General features: G+C 51.6%; 1 protein-coding gene across 4 annotated transcripts in view; it reads left to right on the top strand.

The window, feature by feature from the left end:
• The first annotated feature begins 1,984 nt into the window (after positions 1-1,984).
• Positions 1,985-19,209, top strand: part of PNOC (prepronociceptin) — a 29,282-nt gene continuing 12,057 nt past the window's right edge. The window contains exons 1-2 of one of the 4 annotated variants that reach the window (XM_008249163.4): positions 1,985-2,133; positions 14,254-14,403. In XM_008249163.4, coding sequence (XP_008247385.1) covers positions 14,278-14,403 — 126 coding nt within the window. In that variant the 5' untranslated portion in view covers positions 1,985-2,133; positions 14,254-14,277. Of the gene's footprint in view, positions 2,134-2,166; positions 2,233-2,292; positions 2,403-14,253; positions 14,404-19,209 lie in introns of those variants that run through there. The other 3 variants (XM_008249155.4, XM_002709448.5, XM_008249172.3) reach the window with 3 other exon arrangements.

Genomic DNA, 19,209 nt, shown 5'->3' with positions numbered 1-19,209 from the left:
GGAGGACCCAGAATTGATTTTTCTATATTTAATTTTCATCATATTTAGCCTGTGGCTTCCATCCTTAAGATTATCTCATGATCCAAGATAGCTGCTAGTGCTCTAGACATCACATTTGTCCTCCAAGTAAGAAAGAGGGAGGGTAAGCCAGCACCATGGCTCACTTGGCTAATCTTCCGCCTGCAGCGTTGGCACCCCAGGTTCTAGTCCCTGTCAAGGTGCCGGATTCTGTCCTGGTTGCTCCTCTTCCAGTCCAGCTCTTTGCTGTGACCCAGGAAGGCAGTAGAGGATGGCCCAAGTGGCTTGGGCCCTTCACCCGCATGGGAGACCAGGAGGAAGCACCTGGCTCCTGGCTTCGGATTGGCGCAGTGCACCGGCCGCAGCGGCCATTTGGGGGGTGAACCAACACAAAAGGAAAACCTTTCTCTCTGTCTCTCTCTCACTAACTCTGCCTGTCCAAAAAAAAAAAAAAAGAGGGAGGGTAAAGAAGAGACGTCTTTCAATCAAGTTAACATCCTACGAAAGTACATTCCTGGAAGCCCCTTCTGAGGACAAACAGCTTGATTCTCATTGGCTACTCTTGGCTTCAAGGAAAGGAAATATAGCCTTTTGGCTGAACACATTGCCAATTAGAATAAAGTCAAAAGTCCTAGTCGTAAAGAAGAGGGGTGTTGGGTAGGCAGCCAGCAGCACCTGCCACAGCATGTGTGACAGCAGGCTCCAGTCCTGAGACCCCAAAGTATAGCAGTGACACCCCAGGGTATGCCGTGAACATACTGACTTCCCAAAGAGTTCAGAGCGGTGGCTCTGACCTGTAGTAGCAAAGCATTAAGGTTTGATCACGGAGACCCAAGTGAGGAATCAGGACTGTGCGCATCCCTGGGCTGTGGACACAGGGGAAAGGGGGACATTGTACTCTGGGGACTTTTCACTGTTCACCTGGGAAGATGCTGGATTGCTTTTTATACTTTTTTAATTGAGATATAATGCACATACTATAAAGCTCATCATTTGAAATCATACGGTTTGGTGGGTTTTAGAATCTCCTTGGTGTCACACAACCATCACACCATCCACTTCTTCCCATCACCCCAGGAAGAAGCCCTGTAGCCACTGGCAGCCGGACAGATGCTGCGCTTCAGTCTTCCCCACCCGTCCCAGGCTGACAAAGCCAGACCTGCCACGTGAGCAGGCACTTGAGTCCCTTGGACCCTGGAGGTGCAAACTCCAGGATTCTGGACTATTGCATATCCCCTTGGGAAAGCCAAGTGCAAGGTCACAGCGCCTTTTGCAGAGGGCAAGGAAATGAGAGATCCCAAAGGATGCAGCCAGACCTAAATGCTGGAGCCTGAGAGGGGCATGCCCTTCCTGCAGCCCAGTCCCCACCCAAGCTGCAGAAGCCGGGGGTGCAGGGTGTCTTCAGCAGCTCCCCAGCCTCTGAAGTGTCTGGTGGTGACATCCAACATCTAACATGCAGAAGCAGCTTCAAAAGATCTCTGCTGTGATGCCAGATGCTGCTGTGGGATTTTTAGACCCCAGTGGTCCTAACTGGTGTGAACAGGTGGGGAGGAATGCAATACTAACATTCATTAATGGTCTCGTATGTTGCAGAAACAAACAGAACCTTATTTTCCCACTCACAACTATCCTGGGAGGTAATATACCCATTTTGCAGAAAGAGAGCCTGAGGTTTGCAAAAAGATGTAATTGGCTCTGATGCTGGAGCCAGAATTTCAGACATCTCAGTCCGAGGCTGTGTTTTGTGTGGATCCATGCTGTGGGACCTGTGGGAATGGCTCCTGACCCGGCTCATAGCAGGGAGGGTCACCCACAAGGGGCCTGGCAGCTGCTGCCCACAGGGCAGTGCCCCTAGGAGGGAGCTGAGCACAGCTCGGGGCTTCTCTGAGCTGGTGCGAGCCTGGCATGAGCATCCCCTCCCTTCTGCCCGCCTCCTATTCACTCCTCAGGCAAAAAGGTTGCTCAAGGAGACTCCAGGATGTGGGGTCTGCCTCGTCTCTGCCACCAGGAGTCTTGTTTCCTGCCTGGCTCGCCTGGGCTCCCTGTCAGCCCTCGCAGTGCCTGTGGAAGCAGAGGGAGGGAAGACAGCTGTGGGATCCTGGTGGAAGAGTCCAGGTGAAGCAGTCTTGAGTCTGGATTGCTGGGGGGGGGGGGGGGGGGAGTCACAGGTCTGAGCACAGCGCCGCGGGGAGGGGCCCGGCCAGGAAAGGACCGGTAGGTTCTGCCGTTTGGTTGATTAAAGGGGTCAGCGTGTGCATGTGTCGTGGAGGTGGGCAGGGAAGGGGAGGGCTGTGCGGGGGGTGGGGGTATATATGCCAGTGGAGCTGCTCCGGCGGCATCCAGCCTCACATCGGAGGGAGCCCAGCGACTGACAGCTCTCTCAGGTAGGCAAGTGCACGCAGCCCTGCCCAGCCCTGACCGTGACTAACAGCCTGGCGCTCTCCGCAGAGCCGGGCAGCCCAGGGCTGGCGCGGCCGCCTCTGTCCTTTGTCCAGGGTGCCTGCCGCTGCTGGCCTTTTGTGATTATTTCTTCATTCATCTGATTTTCTGTGCTCGGATGGTGGCGGGGGGGTGGAGGGTTGAGTTGTTTGAATCTCAAGGAGGGATGCAGGAGAAGAAAGAGCTGAACTTGGAAATGGGGAAAAGTTTTGCTGCTCCAATTGTGGCCCCAAGTTGGCCGTGGCTGTGTGCTGAGGGGAGGTGGCAGGCGGGGCGAGGTCAGGGGAGCAGCAGGCGCTCGGAGGGGGGCTTGCCCTTTGGGGTGGCTGCCAGGAACCGCCCATACCCTCGGGAGGGTTTTCTCCCCGTGGCGTCCTTTCCGCAATCAATCACTGAACTTGGTGTCTTTTGGGATATGAGCTGCCAATCCTCAGGGAGCCCTTGGCCCCTGTGTCCCCGCGACAAATCGCCACCAATGAGGCGGGCAAAGGCCAGACCGGCCAGGTGATGTCCCACCTGTATACAATACTGCACGCGCCCGCCGGGGGTGAACTGTGTAATAGAATTGCTGCAGGCATGACCTTGGTCTCCCAGACCCTGAATCATTTTGAAGTCTCCTCTCTTTCTTGCCGTCTTTCTGCCCCTGCCCGTGTACCCTGCCCACAGGTCTGTGCCCAGGTCGTGTGGACTCCTCCGTTCACCCACGCCCGAGTCACGGCATACAAACTCTCACCACCCCCAGCCCCAGCCTCCTCTTTCTCCTCCTCTCTTTGTGCATCTCTCTCCCCGCGTGTCTCGCTTCCCCTCCCTCCGCCACCCATCCATCCCACCCACCCACCCCCCTACATCCCGCAATCTCACTCTGAACATGAGCAAGTTCTGGGGCAATTTCAAGGAAGGCAGGACGATTTGGGAAGCGGACTATTTAAAGCAAGCTGCTTTGGACTTGAATACCCTGATCCCGGGCTTAAACATCTGCGTTTAGCATCCTCGAGCAGCCCATAATTGCCCCAATTATAACCAATAACATTGTTCGGCAGACCTAACAAAAGATGAGCTATGCGCTGCAGTCGGCAGCGAGCCCCGAGCAGAGTTCTCAACGTAGAAGGGAAAAGTAACCGCCTGGCTGCTGATGAAAACCTCCCAGAAAAACAGGGCTCTTTCCCGCTGCCTGGGGCTGGCTGCTGCACACGCCCTCCTGTTTCCCATTTGTCAAGTGTGGCAGCCACAGATTCAATAAGCTGCCACGATGCGGTGATTCCTTTCACAAGAAGGATTAGTGTCTCTCTGGGCTGATCGAGGCTTAAACAACGGGGGAGCCATCCCAGAAAAGAGCGTTCCCCAGCCACTACCTCAGCCTCGACCCTGCCCGGGCTGCCTGGCCCTGCGAGTTGAGGGTCCCGCGGGGCCTCCCGGAGTCGCTCTGGGACTGCATTTCTGTTCCCTGCAGGGCTTATCAGCGGCAGAGGGAGGGTATTTAAGGCTGCAAAAAATGTAGACGACTTTGCATCCCCAATGTAGGGAGTAACTGCCGCGTTCGGCTCAGATCCATGCTCTCCAGAGCCCAGGACAGAAGCCGTCGCCAGGCTATTCCAGAAGCAATCAATCCAAGATTTCTCATCCACACTCCGCCGGGCAGGGGAGGCACACAGGGGACGCCTGTAGATGTAACAGGGGTGATAAAAGCAGCACTTTACATTCATAGAGATTTAGACGCTTTCACACCCATTATCCCCAGCAACAGCTGTGCACGCGCGAGGGGCTGTCATTATCTCTAGGTAGCAATTGAGGAAACTGAAGCCGAGAGGTTAAATGATTTGTTCCTACAGGGCAGGGACAGGACTGAACCCAGCGCATGTCCCTGGGACAGGCAGGAGTGCTTCTATACTGCCAGTAGCAGTAGGAGGGTAGACGCGACACGTGGAACAATCGGCAGTCCACGCCAGGTGGACTGGGATTTAATCCTCAAGTGTGGGATCCAGAGAGCCAGCGCCCCGAGAAATCCGGGGAAGGAGCTTTTCTTCCGGGGATTGTCTGCAACCCCGGGACCGGGTGGAGGGTTCTGGACACCAGGCAGCAGCTGGGAGAAACGCAGATTGGGAGCAAAGGAATAAATAGTTCTTGACACCTGCTACATGCCAGGCAGCCAGCTCCATTTGGCTCCATGCTTATTTCACACAAATATACACACAGTGGTAGGAATGTGACGTTTAGGGCGCGCCTCCTGCACTGGCATTGACCTGATTCAAGGATCCTTCAGCCCCCAGCTCCCCAAGCCCACCAAGGAACCTTAGAAATCTGTGTTCTGGATCCGGGTGGAGCTACTCATCATCGGACAGCCCAGGGAGGGGATGGGCTCTTTGCAGGAACCAGGAGTCCTTGTGACAGCAACAGCTGCACGGGATTCAGCGGCTGGAAACTCACGAGACAAACTGAATTTGACAAATGCTTTCATGAGCACCTACAGTTGCTCTAGCTACGTAACTCGAAGCTTCCCGTCTAGCCGCAAACTCCCTGGGAGACCCGGGGGTCAAGCTGATTTTCCAGGCATCGCCCCCAAGAAGCCCGCAACCGTTTCACACTCAACTTGCCGAAACGGCTGTGGTTTTTCAAAACTCCTGTGCGAGGTCTCCCGCTCTGAAGGGCCAGCCCGGCGGGCGGCTGAACACACAGCTCGCCCGCCCGTGCTCTGCTCCCCGCCGGCTGGGCGCCAGCCTCCCCTCTTCTCTCTCACGCTGCTCCTGTGCGCGCCCCCTCCCCCACGCCCCATTCATCCTTGCGTTCATTCAGCTAAGAACGTGCGTAGAGTCCCTGATGGAAGCCGCACGGCGTGGAGCGGCAGCAACACAGAGCTTCCCCCAGCTCACAGCCAGTGTCGCCGAATGTCAGCGAGCCGGGGCCAGTCAGTGGTCTCCAGTGGGCGCCCTCCGCCCAGCCAGCCACTGGGCCTCGGGACACGACTCTTGGGACCTTACTTTCCACCTTTGGACTTTGGTGGATTGTATTGTGCATATAACTTACAAATAAAAGAACTGCGAACGTGTACTTGAAGGTGACTGCTAAAAACTATTGCTATAAACGGAAAGAAGTTTGGAGAGCTCTGGTCTAGACCCGGTAGGCTCTGCTTGTTTGTTTTCCAATCTCTTTTGAACGGGCAAGTTGTTTGCTTACCAAAGTAGATAAAAGCTTTTGAAAAATCCATTTAAAGTAGTTTCACAGTGCACGCGGGAGTGCAGGCCAGGAGGGGTGCGTTAGGAGGGTTTCTTCCAACTTCAAACGCGGGGCTCTGGCCCTCTGGCCTGTCATGGAGCCTTCATTTCTGCTGCCCCATGAAGTTCTCCTCCCCCTCCCCCTGCCCCGACCACCTGCTTCCCCTTGCCCAGAGAGGACAGCTACCAGCCACTCATAAAATCTAAAGAGCACTAGCCATCTAATGCAACAGCCTGTTGGAGAGAGAGGGGCCCCCAGAGAGACCAGGGCCTTGCTGCAGATCCCACGGGCCACGCAGAGGCAATCCCGGAGCCCAGGACTCCTGTCTGCCAGCAGGGCGCTCAGGCGGGCACGGCTGCCCGGGCCCGGGCCTGCTGGGCCTGTGTAGGGCTGGGCAGTTGCTTCATCCTCTGCCTCTTCTAGAATATTGCCCTCTTTCCAGTGGAAAAGCAGAGCAGAAAAGAGAGCCCTCGAAGCCCAGGTGTTTCTATCGGAGGAGGAAAAGAAACTAAAGCACAAGCTCCATACTGGGATCCCCTCTGCAATGGGGCAAAGAAACAGGAGCGTGGAAGACGTAGATTTCTGCAAATGGACGTGCAGCTGGCAGGCAATGGAAGACTCTGCCGTCAGTGGAGAGTGACAGCCAGCAAGAGGCTGTAATCAGAGACAGGGAGCCCAGCGATCAGGACAGAGGAGGGCCTTAGGATGAGTCTACCTGCACAGAGGCAGAGATTGAAGAGGCACGGTCAGTCTCAGCTCTGAACTTCACCTTGGCTCTCCTCTTTAAGCCTCAGGCTGCTTAGCTATAAGATGCTGGTGACAGCACTGACCCCACAGAGTGGATGCTAATAAAGCATTCGCACAGTGCCTGGCATAGAACAGGAATGTGATCAGCACTAAATACAGGGAGGTTCCTCCAGAATTCATCCAGCTTCCCAGAGCAGAAACAGTGCATGGAGTTTGTGGTGCACCAGGATACGTAACTTGGAGGCAAGGTACCCAGGTTTAAGTCCTGGCTCTGCTATTTATAAACGGGGTGATCGTAGGCAGTTGGTTTCCCGCGTGGAGTTTATGCTCATCTCTAACAGGGAGTTAAAAATTAACCCTGGACTACAAAGCTGTGTATGGATCTACAAATCTGCAGCCACGTGTGTGGTTGCTGGAAATGATGGGATGCCCACACCTCTAGAATAAGAGCTGCCCTCTCTTCCCTCCTCCCCCAGATGCACCAAAATGACAGCTCTCTCATAAGTCATAAAACAAAACTCAATCAGGGTTGAGCTTTGGCTAAAGCTGCATACGTAATCCTCCAAACAGAAAAGCAACTAATTATATTGCATTTGGAAGCGAGAGTACACGCAAACAGATTAAGGCTTAACCACAGTAGTACTTTATCTTTATAAACGGTGACACATAATTAAATTTACGAGGTGTCATTACCTAAATAAAAGGTCATTAAATATTTCTTTATACAATGCAAAATGCCAACTATAATATCACCACGTAGAATAGTTAGCTGAGCTTGGCCCTCCAAGTGGAACACAAGGCATGTAAAATTCAAACACACTCAGGCAAGTTCTATTTACCCATGGTCATTGTTGTGTAATAAACAAGCAAAAACCTGTGCATATTCCCATCTTGCAGTTTAGAAGACAGAGTCTTTCAGCACTGAAATGACTTGCCCAAAGTCTCATCTCACTGTCTCAACATATAAAGTTTAAAAACAAATATAGCCACTGTGGCATAGCGGGTTAAATCACCACCTGTGGCCGGCATCACAGCCCAGCTGCTCCACTTTCTGTTTTTTTATTTAATGAATGCATTTTTCCATAGATACAACTTTAGGAATATTGTGGTTCTTTCCCTCTCCCCCCACCCCCAGCTCCCATCCCACCTCCCACTCCCTCTCCCATTTCCTTCTTCATTATGGTTCATTTTTAGTATGACTATATACAGAGGACCAACTCTATGCTAATCATAGACTTCAACAATTTGCTGCTCCACTTTCAATCTAGCCCCCTGCTATTGCCTGAGAAAGCAGTGGAAGATGGCCCAAGTGCATTGCTCCCTGCACCCACGTGAGAGACCAGAAAGAAGCTCCTGGCTTCTCCTGGTCTAGCCCCAGCCATTGCAGCCATTTGGAGAGTGAACCAGTGGATGGAAAATACCTCTCTCTCTCTCTCTCCCTCTCTCTCTCATTCTCATTTTGTGGATTCTCTAAATGACGGAGGGGAATGAATGATGTTGCATATGGGTGGTTTTTGTACAGGAAGAGTCACTTGTTGAAAGTAAGAATGGGAAGAGTTCAAAGGTTTCTAACACAGAGAAATGATGTTAAGATAGCAGGAAATGGTAATTATCCTGATTTGATCATTCTATACACATATCCAGTTATCACACTGTCCCCCATAAATGTACATGATTATTGTGTGTATTTTAGAGCTTTTTTAATTTAAAAATACATGAAGTTAGGCCGGCGCCGCGGCTCACTAGGCTAATCCTCCGCCTTGCGGCGCCGGCACACCGGGTTCTAGTCCCGGTTGGGGCGCCGGATTCTGTCCCGGTTGCCCCTCTTCCAGGCCAGCTCTCTGCTGTGGCCAGGGAGTGCAGTGGAGGATGGCCCAGGTGCTTGGGCCCTGCACCCCATGGGAGACCAGGAAAAGCACCTGGCTCCTGGCTCCTGCCTTCGGATAGGCGCCGTGCGCCGGCCGCAGTGCGCCGGCCGCGGCGGCCATTGGAGGGTGAACCAACGGCAAAGGAAGACCTTTCTCTCTCTCTCTCACTGTCCACTCTGCCTGTCAAAAAATAAAAAAATAAATAAATAAATAAAATAAAAAAAATAAATAAAAATACATGAAGTTAGGAAACCTATGTGTGTGTGTGTGTGTGTGTGGAGCAGGCATTTGCCTAGCAATAAGGCACTGGTTAAGATGCTCGCGTGCTTGGCCAGCGCTGCGGCTCACTAAACTAATCCTCCACCTGCGGCGCCGGCACACTAGGTTCTAGTCCTGGTCGGGGTGCCAGATTCTGTCCCGGTCACTCCTCTTCCTGTCCAGCTCTCTGCTGTGGCCCGGGAGTGCAGTGGAGGATGGCCCAAGTCATTGGGCCCTGAACCTGCATGGGAGACCAGGAGAAGCACCTGGATCCTGGCTTCAGATCAGTGCAGTGTGCCAGCAGCAGTGCACCGCTGCCAGCCATTGGGGGGTGAACAACGGAAAAAGGAAGACCTTTCTCTCTGTCTCTCTCTCTCACTGTCCACTCTACCTGTCAAAAAAAAAAAAAATGCCCGTGCACCATGTCAGGGTGCCTGAGTTTGATGCTCCCTCCAGCTCCTGACTCAAACTTCCTCCTAATACAGACCATGGGAGGCAGTAGTGATGACTCAAGTATTGAGATACTGCCTCCCACGGGAAAGACCTGGATTGAGTTCGTGGACGGAAGATCTCTCTCTCTCTCTCTCTCTCTCTCTCAGAGTTGGAGAGAAAGAGACAGAGAGATAGAGCTTCCATTCTCTGGTTCACTCCCAGTGCCAAAATACTGGGACTGGGCCAGTCCAAAGCCAAGATCCAGGAGCCTCCTCCAGGTCTCCCACGCAGGTGCAGGGGCCCAAGTGCCTGTGCCATCCTCTACTGCTTTCCCAGGCCATAGCAGAGAGCTGGATCGTGCTGGATCAGAAGGGGAGCAGCCAGGACTAGAACCAGTGCCCATATGGGATGCTGGCACTGCAGGTGATGGCTTTGCCTGCTATGCCACAGCAGTGGCCCCCAATAAATAATTTTTGAAATGAGATTGGGACATAGGGGAAGAAGAGAGGTGGGCCACAGACCAGCAGGGAGGGCCAAGTAGATCTGATAAGGTCACCCAAGTGCCAAAGCAGAGGAGCCCCACATGTTGTATGTGGAAAGCCTATCAAACGGAGCCCAGGCTGCGTGTCCCAGGTCTTTGCCTGCTTTCTTCTCCTCACTCCTGAATCTCATAGCATTTAACTTGTCAAGTATCTGTCCAACCACAAAACATTCCTGAATGTGCCAGTTACCACGGCTGATGAAGTTCACAGAAAACCTCAGCCAGAGAGCCTTCCATTAACATCCATCACGACGCATCAGCTCAGCCTAGGTACCTGGCGGGTATTGCAGTCTAGTACCAGGAAGGAAGGGATACGGTCCCTTTGCCTTGCCCCTTGTTCTTCTGAAACAATACAGCCACTGCCACCGTGTGGCCATAGAGGGCATAGCCAGCCCCTTTTGGATAAATTCTGCAACAATGTCTCCTGATGGGAAATGATGGAATTTTAGTAGAGTAAGAAATGTAAAGGTAGTTATCAAATTAGACAAAAGTAGTGCTTGGTTTATGACTGGCTTGTGTTCTAGAATATTTGCTCTCTCTGGCAGCTGTTTGGAATTCGAGATACATTAAAAAGAAGAGCTTCCGTAGCTCATCCACCAACACCTACTTACCCTGCACGAAACTTTATCCCAATCATACCTAATGGCCTTTGTTTGTAAGTAGTCTTCTGCCAGAACACGCATCAGGGTTCTGACATCAGATGGCGCCTTGCCTTGCTCTGGAACAAAACCAGTCCCCATCTCAGTCCACTAAAAGTGGAGAATTCCCACATAGACACTGTGTTGGTGACACTGGGCCTGAAGCGGCCCCCAGTGATGCAGACTGTCTAAGATACTCCTCAGCTCCTACTTGCTGGAGGGAAGGAGAGCTCCTGAGACCCCGCTGTCATCTGTCCAACTTCTACCTAACTCTTCCTGAGGGCCAGACCCTGTGCTGGGTGCTTGAAATACAGAGAAACATAGACACGGTCCCCAGGAAGTTCATGGGGGAAATAGACAAGGAAGTCCAAGTTTATAGCATAGCGTGCCAGGGGCCCTGAGAGGGACAATAGCATCACAGAGCCAGTGCCATGGGCTGGGCTCTTTGCTTGTTTGCTTGAGAGGCAGAGCTAGAGAGACAAAGATCTTTCATCCACTGGTCCACTTACCAAATGGCCACAATGGCCAGAGTTGGGTCATTCTGAAGCCAGGAGTCAGGAGCCTCCTCTGGGTCAACCATGTGGGTGCCAGGGGCCCAAGGACCTGGGCCATCTTTTCCAGGTGTGTTAGCAGGGAGCTGGATGGGAAGTGAAGCAGCCAGGACTCAAACTGGTGCCCACATGGGATGCTAGAGCCAAAAGGGGAGGTTTAACCTACTATGCCACAGCACCAGCCAAGTTCTTTGTTTTTTATATAATACTTAGATGCCAGGTGCTCCTTTAACTGCTTACAACATGAATTCACTAATATATGAGACAGATATTATATTTTACCTATCTATATATCTGAAACATAGAGAGAAAGATCTTCAATCCACTTACCTACTCCCCAAATGGCCATAAGAGCTTGGGTTGAGCCAGAGCCCAGGCCAAGGTTGGGAGCCAAGAACTCAAACCAGATCTCCCATTGGGTGACAAGGATTCAAATACTTGGACTGTCACCTGCTGCCTCCCAGGGTGCACATTAGCAGGAAGCTTGAATTGGAAGCAGAGCCAGGCTTTGAATCTAGGCACCCCGATATGAGATGTGTGGAACCCAACCAGCATGTTAATTGCTAAACTGAACGCCTGCCCCAAGACAGATGCTACCAATGTCACATGTTTACAGATGAGGAACTGAGAGGTTGTATACAGCTGACCTGTCACAGAACTGGAATCTGCACCCGGGCCGATCATGGTAAAGAGCAGACAAGCAGACAGACATCATAATAACTTGCAGAGGCCTCTTGTGCCTGCGTAACAGATGAGGCACTGAGGCTCACAGCTCCCCCTGGGATCTGTTTTGAGATGCCATAGCAGCACAGAACAATCCCACTCCAACCAGCACAGCAGACGGCATCCCAGGGGGAACTGTTCTTGGGTTGTGTATGCAGTGCAAGTTGGAAAAGTGTATCCAGAGCAGGGGAGCAGCAAGTGCCTAGATACAAAGGCATTAAGAGCCTGGTTAGCGGGGGACTGTATCATCAGGACTAAAGATGATCCACTAATAGGTGATAGGAGATGAGACAGGAGGGAGCTAGTGCCAAGTCTTTAGAATCCCTCTGGACAGCTGTGAGGATTAACAGAACTATTTTAAGTAGGAAGTGACATCATCAGATCTGAAGATAGTTTGGAGAGAGGCCAAATTATTAGGTGGACTAATTAGGAGGCTATTACCATAACCAAGGCAATAAATCTCAACTAAGGCCCTGGCCTTTGGGGAAAAGGCCATGCATGCATTCATGTAGATGTTTGTGTCCATTTTTCCTTAGTCCAGGTCCCTCTGGACCCAGCATCCCTTTCAGCGGTGCTTACCTTGGGGAGTGTGGGCAGGTAGATCCCGTATTCCCCTCTGCTCACCAGTTCCTCACAGTCCATGATCCCGACTCCCCTGTCCCTTTGAAAATGCTGTTTCCTGGATCCCCTAGATGCCTTCTCAGCAAATTTACTCATTGCCAAAACCCATCTCAAATGCCGACTCCTTGACTAACAGATTTTCTGAACACCCTTATAATCGCCATCCGCTTGGTAGGCAATGGTTTGATGATGCACAAGAAGGGCTAGGTGGCCTCCCACCATAGCCATTGGGTGGCACTGGCTACTGCCCTCCTCTTTCTCCTGTTGACTTGCCCCATTTCACATCCTTCTTATATCCACCCTTCTCAAACTTGGGCATGCATACAAGTCACCCACGAAATCTTGCTAAAAACACAAATGCTGATTCAATGGTTGTGGGGTGGAACCCAAGGTTCTGCATTTCTAACATGATCCCGGCTGGTTCATGGGCTGCATTGGAAGAGCAGTGTCCTATAAATCTTCTCATATAGTCTGATAACAAAGCAATGAGGGTGGTCATTCTTGCTTTTCTACAGTAAACTCTTTATAAGGGGGGAATTAGATCCAGTGAAACACGGAGAATTGAAATGCACAACACAGTAGATTTGGGCAAATGCATATATCTCTGTGACTTCCATCAAGAACATTTACATTTCTAGAAAGTTCTCTTGTTCCCCTTTCCACTTACTCCTCCAAGTAAAGACGGTTCTACAGGAACCCCAAATAATGTGGTCCAAGGAGACAACTTTCTGATTTGGGAGGTTTGACGAGGGATATGCTTTTCTAAATAGCAAAAACTACACCTCTTTCGAGCAATGCTGCAGAAAAGTTTGTAGACTATTGGTCTAACTAATCATCAGAGCTACTATCTTAGAATAGTTCTTTTGGGCTGGCGCTGCAGCTCACTAGGCTAATCCTCCGCCTGTGGCGCCTGCACCCCAGATTCTAGTCCCTGTTGGGGCTCCGTAGCTCCTTTTCCAGTCCAGCTCTCTGCTGTGGCCCAGGAAGGCAGTGGAGGATGGCCCAAGTCCTTGGGCCCTGCACCCAAATGGGAGACCAGGAAGAAGCACCTGGCTCCTGGCTTCGGATTGGCACAGCTTCGGCTGTAGCAGCCATTTCGGGGGTGAACCAACAGAAGGAAGACCTTTCTCTTTCTCTCTCTCTCTCTCTCTCACTGTCTAACTCTACCTGTCCAAAAAAAAAAATAGTTCTTTTGTTCATTTTTCCATAATTCCACATGGCAGGTCCTGTGCTCGGCATGGAATTCCAAGGAGTACAGGAAGCCAGGGGTGGCCGTCTGTTTGGGCTGCTGTAGCTTATAAACAACAGAAATCGATTGTTAAGAGTTCTGGAGGCTGGGAAAGCTAAGATTATAGTGCTGGCAGTCACGCTCTGGCTGAGGACAATTTCCTGGCTCACAGATGGCGCCTTGCACTCTTCACGGGGTGGGAGGGACTAGGCAGCTAGCTCTCAGGGGCCTATTTCATAATGGCACTAATCCCGCACACGAGGATGCCACCCTCATGACTACTCACCTCCCGTAGGCCCCCACTTTCTCCTACTATCACCCTGGGGTCAGGGTCCCAACACAGGAATTGTGGGGAGACACATTCAGACCATAGCACCAGGCTCACATCCAGCAGGGGAAGCAGAGACGGAACTTGCAAAACTTCCCAGGAGACTCTGGGGCTGTGGGGCATTCCTGGCCCAGGCAGGGAGACTGGGGAGGATGAGACAAAGCACACGAGTCATTCATAAATCTTGCATTTCACTCTCTTATGCATAGCGTTCTGCGAAACTCCCCTTGCAGGTCTGATTTCATCTTCACTGTGGTCTGTGATGAGGCAGGTGCCGTGGTTCCCCTTCTGTGGTATAGAGACTGAGGCTTAGAGCAGTTGACTAAGGTTGTATGGTAGAAGCTGCAAGGTGATGCCTTGAGTTCCCCGGAAATATGCTTCTACCATCTCACAGCTACTCCAGGGAGTGGCATCACGGCCAGCCAGGTGGCAGGGGTCATAGGAACCCAGATGCGAGCCTGAGCGTGAATGTCAGGTCTGGGTGACAGGACAGGGCAATCTGCTCCCTCCTGGGAGGCGAATCCCAGGCCCCTGGAGCTGTCCCCTGGAGCAGTGTCTTGCCTGCATCCCCTGGGCTGGAGTCGCCAGCCCTGACCAGTCCCCTGACGATGGCTTTATTAATTGTTGTGCACCCGTGTGTGTATGTCTTAGCACCTAGCTTCCTGCTCCTGCAACATGAAAATCCTGCTTGGTGACCTCCTGCTGCTCAGCCTCCTCTCCAGCGTGTTCAGCAGTTGTCAGAGGGACTGTCTAACGTGCCAGGAGAAGCTCCACCCGGCCCTGGACAGCTTTAACCTGGAGGTAGGTCCAGGAGGCAAAGGGGCTGTGCTCGTCCCACCGCCTCCTCCCTCCCGCTCCAGAGCTTGATAGACTCAGGCCTCCTTCAAGGGCAAGGAGTTGTCCAGGGTCACGTAACCGTGCTGGAAACGATGGGGAGCTGAGCGGCCCCTTCCAGCCAGGGAGCCTGCGCTCTTCCTACCTCTCACCTGCGAATAAAGGGCCACCCATGCTTCCCGGTGCTCCCAGAGTTAAGATAATGCAGTCATTTTAGGGGATCTGGCAAAGTCAGAGAAGTGCAAAAACAATCAATTAAATTAAAATCACCTTTAACCTCACCAGTAAGAGGAAGAATCCTAAACTTTCCTTACATCCTATATACCAAGGTAATGCTCCCGGGTTATTAAACATTAGTGAATACATGTACTATGACGTGTTTAATCACACCCCTCCTCTTGAACACACGTGTTGCTCCACTTTTGGTATTCCAGATAATTCTACAACAAACACCCAAGTGCAAAACTTCTCTTTTGCATTTTGAATCCCCAATTTCAGGTGTCAATCTAGTGTTAGATTTTTATTCACTCGATAAACTACTGTCTCAACTACTTTACCTTCCAGTCGAAATAGTGTTTGTCTCCTGTTAAATCCACTATAATTCAATCTCCTTCCTTTGAAGTCAAATAAATTTATTTTAAAAGACATCATGTTTCTAAACCCTCAACCTTTGGAAACAACCAAAAGTAGCTGCTATTTCTTAAGGCCAGTGCACACAAGTGGAACCAAATATTCCCGTGGGACTACCACACCATGGCGTCCCCCAGCTCCAGGACAGTGTGGGCTGACCCAAGCACCGTGCTCCCCCGGCCCTGCTAAGTGGTTTTCTGAGCCCATTTTCTGACCAGTAATAACCACGCAATCATAAGGAGCACCCCCAGGTAACCCATTCAAGGTTGATCCACTCTTACTCTTCTGTCGCATTTTCCTCTGAACTCTGCCCCGCCAGGCCTTCCCTCCCTCAGGAAGCCCCGTCCTCCTCCTGGTTCTCTTGCCTGCTCACGATGCCTCTCTGCCCCTCTGACTCCCAACTTCTGCCTCCTGTGCGGGCTCCTCCCCCCACCCCCATACGTAAGTCATTGCCAAGTCTGCCTGCTTCTCCCCTCCCTGTACTCTCACACTCCAAGGTTCCACTGCCCATCCTGGCCTTCCGTCTTCCCAGCTGCAGGCGACTCCCAAAGCTACGCTCTTTTTTTTTTTTTTTTTTTTTTTTTTTTTTTACAGGCAGAGTGGACAGTGAGAGAGAGAGACAGAGAGAAAGGTCTTCCTTTTGCCGTTGGTTCACCCTCCAATGGCCACCGTGGCCGGCGCGCTGCGGCCGGCGCACTGCGCTGATCCGATGGCAGGAGCCAGGTGCTTCTCCTGGTCTCCCATGGGGTGCAGGGCCCAAGCACCTGGGCCATCCTCCACTGCACTCCCTGGCCACAGCAGAGAGCTGGCCTGGAAGAGGGGCAACCGGGACAGAATCCAGTGCCCCAACTGGGACAAGAACCCGGTGTGCCGGCGCCACTAGGCGGAGGATTAGCCTAGTGAGCCACGGCGCCGGCCCCAAAGCTACGCTCTTGACCTCTCTCCTGCACTGTATCCCTCACTTTCCATGGTGTGTGTGCGTGTGTCTTCCTATCTTCTCTGTCCGATAAACCCCACTCACACCTGTAAGCCCCAGTTCGGTTCCACCTCCTAAGAGAATACTTGCCTCCAGTAGATTTGGCCCTGCCTTCCTTTGCATTCCACAGTTCCCTGTGCCTGCAGGTCTTTCTGGCTCTCTCTCATCAGGCCTGAGCTTCCCTTGATGATTGATCTCAACCTCCCCGCGCATAGCTCAGTGCTCAATAAACAGGCCCCTTGGAAGTTCTAAGACCTTCAGTCTCCAACTAGGCTCGGAGGCTGCTCTGTTTGCAGCATTGAGAGCTGGTCAAGGATTTGGAGGACATTTGCATATCTCCACACCATCTTAAACCCGTGGGGTGTAGACAACACTCTTAGCTTACTTCTTTGAATTAAGTCAGCAAACGGAGCTGTAAAAACGTCACAATCAGGGATAAGCCCCTCGGCCGCTCCCTCAGCGGCCTCCTTGTTTTTGTTTGTGTTCACTTTTAGCTTCTGTTGAAGTGTAACGAAATGCCAAGAAGGTAGGCACCCACATCTCCTTTCCACTTCTGGCAGCCCTTCAGTTCGACCCCTCTGGGAATGGCAGTCTCTCACGTTTCAGCCAGGGTCACCTCCCTAGGCTCCCCATAGATTCAGGAGTTACATAACGCTGAGCTAATCCCAGCACCCCCTGGACCCTCCACTTCGTCAAGAGTCTTTCTCCGTCTACTCCTGGTAGATGGCCCAGGTATGCCTGGTGTTTTGTTAGAGTATAATTTTGATTGGTAAATGACTCACATGCCCAAACCCAATGCCATGCCCAGGCCTCTTCACCTAATGGTGAACGGTACTCACCCCATCAGCTCAAACAGGAAACCAAAATCACTGAGCCGCTTCAGAGACCAAAAATAAGGCAACCAACCCCCAAGAAAAAGATTGGGGAAATTTCCTTAAACCTCTCTGAAACCATTGTGAAGAAAACTGCTTCCGGTCTCCATGAAACGAAAATGCTCAGTAGGAAGTTTGCAGCAGGCCTCCCTGCTGTGGCTTTCGTGTGTTGCCCATGTGCTGACCACTAGTGTCAGCCCGCAGGTCTTCCAGCAAGGACCTTCGAAAGCCAAGGGCTCCCTGGGAGTCTGTGCCAAAGTGGTTTGACTCACTGGTGGTTGAGACTTGACGGTCTCCACCATCTGCTTCTGTTCGCTCCAAAAGGGCTCCTGTGCCCCTGCCCCCTTAGGACCTTCAGTTTTGATCCCAGACACCCTGGCCCTTCGCTCGGTTTCCTCACAAGCCCAGCTTTACAGATCAACTTGGCACCAGTCTGAGACTCCAGATGCTCAGGCACAGTCTGGCTCCGTACAGCAATGTCATCAGCGTGGGCTGCTAATACGGGTCCAGCTCACTTCACAGGCCATTAACCCCTCTCTGAAAAGAGGCTGGTGAGTGCCCCAGACCAGAGGGTTGGGCATTAAGTTCACAGGCCCATCTGTTGCTACAAATGCTACTGTGAGTTTGGATTTTTCCTGTTTGTTCCGAAGCTTCTTCTAACCCAAAAGTTGAGATGATTTTGTTAGTATCTGATTAATCTAACAGTGGGTCAAGTTTGGGTATGGACTGTGACGTCTGCTTTCGTCATAGAATTTCATTCTCTCTGACTGACATGACATCTAATTACCATCTGGGCTTAGAAACCCAGAGGTTCACGAAAGCCCTAATAGCCTCTAGATTTAATAACTCTCCCACCTGATTCTGTAAATGGAGGAGCAAAACAAGTCTACAATCTCTTGGCGGTTCTTATTCTGCAGGGATCAGACCAACTGTGCCCAAAGGTTCATACCAGCCCCCAAATTCTACACTTGTACAGGCTTCCTCAGGGCTACCCCACACTTCCTGTGTTCCTGTGCCCTAGAGAGCAGGGATTCTCCAAACTTGCCACTCTGATCATTTTGGACGGGATGATTATTTGCTGTGGGGAGCTATCCCACATACTGCAGGAGGCTTACTAGTACCCTGACCTCTAGGTGCTATCAGGACATGCACATGCACACACACACACTCACACACAGACACCATAACCAGGAATGTCTTCCAAACATTGGGCAAAATTGCTCCCAGTTGAGACCCACCTCTGTAGAGTGAGAACCCAATGGGATTGTGAGCTGAAAGAATGGCTTCTCTCCTCTCTGGTTTTCTTCAAAGTATTTCGGGGGGAGTCCTTCTTTGACCGCCATGCTCCTGAGAGTACCATCCCGGGCAGGGTTCCTCAAAGGGTAGCCCAGTCACAGAACCACCTGGCGTGCTGGCTAAAATCGCAAACTCCTGGGCCCCAGCCTTGACTTCATAGGTGAGAGTCTCCCCGGGCTCCAGGCTAAGACTCTGCCTTCTAACAGACTCCGGCAATGATTCTCTTAGCGCATTCAGGAAGTTTCAGACTCTGTCACTCTTGAGTCAAGCTTCCCCATCTATGGAAGCTGCCTATCTTTTTTTCATACCCAAGGACATGGTGGGTGTGAAAACGTGGTTTCTCCACATGTCACTGTTGGGTGTGCACTGACCACGATTAGTTGTCAGCAACTATGTTCCACCCCATAAGCATCTCTAAGGATAAAACCAAATGGAAAAGGCATGCTCAGAAAAACTGTGGCTTAAGCCTCAGTAGGGGCCAACGTGACTGAGGCTAACGAGTGGGCTTGGGAGAGGTCACTCCTTGGATATGTCACAAAGGAGGAAGAGGAGTCTTCCCGAGGGGCACTGGCTCGGTCTCCTCTTCAGTCCAGGAAATAATGAGTAAAATTCCCATCACACTCGTACCTCTTGGTCACAGAGGGCCCTTATTCTCACACTGATTTCCACCAATGCATATCGCAAGACACAAAGGTTGTTGAACAGGACATACCCTAGCCTGGGTCTCAAGATACTTCGGAGTTCCCGTTCAGGTTATACTGGTATCTACCGGCCCTGTTTGGGGTTTGTTACTGAACCTTGTTATGACATGCAAAGATTGAATTACATCAGTGCTTTGCGAACCTGGACGAATATCAGAATTACCTGAGCTTTGCAGAATGAAGTTTGTAATCCCTTTGTAAAAATAAATTTTAATCTGCAGTTCTCCCTGTGTTTTTAAAAGCACTGCAGAGAATTTGGACTCAGACCTACATGTGAGAACAGCTGGGCCAGGTGTGG

Source organism: Oryctolagus cuniculus, chromosome 2 (genome assembly GCF_964237555.1).
Source record: "Oryctolagus cuniculus chromosome 2, mOryCun1.1, whole genome shotgun sequence".
Lineage (NCBI taxonomy): Eukaryota > Metazoa > Chordata > Mammalia > Lagomorpha > Leporidae > Oryctolagus > Oryctolagus cuniculus.
Note: the sequence above shows the minus strand (reverse complement) of the source record. Positions and strands in the feature narration are given on the sequence as shown.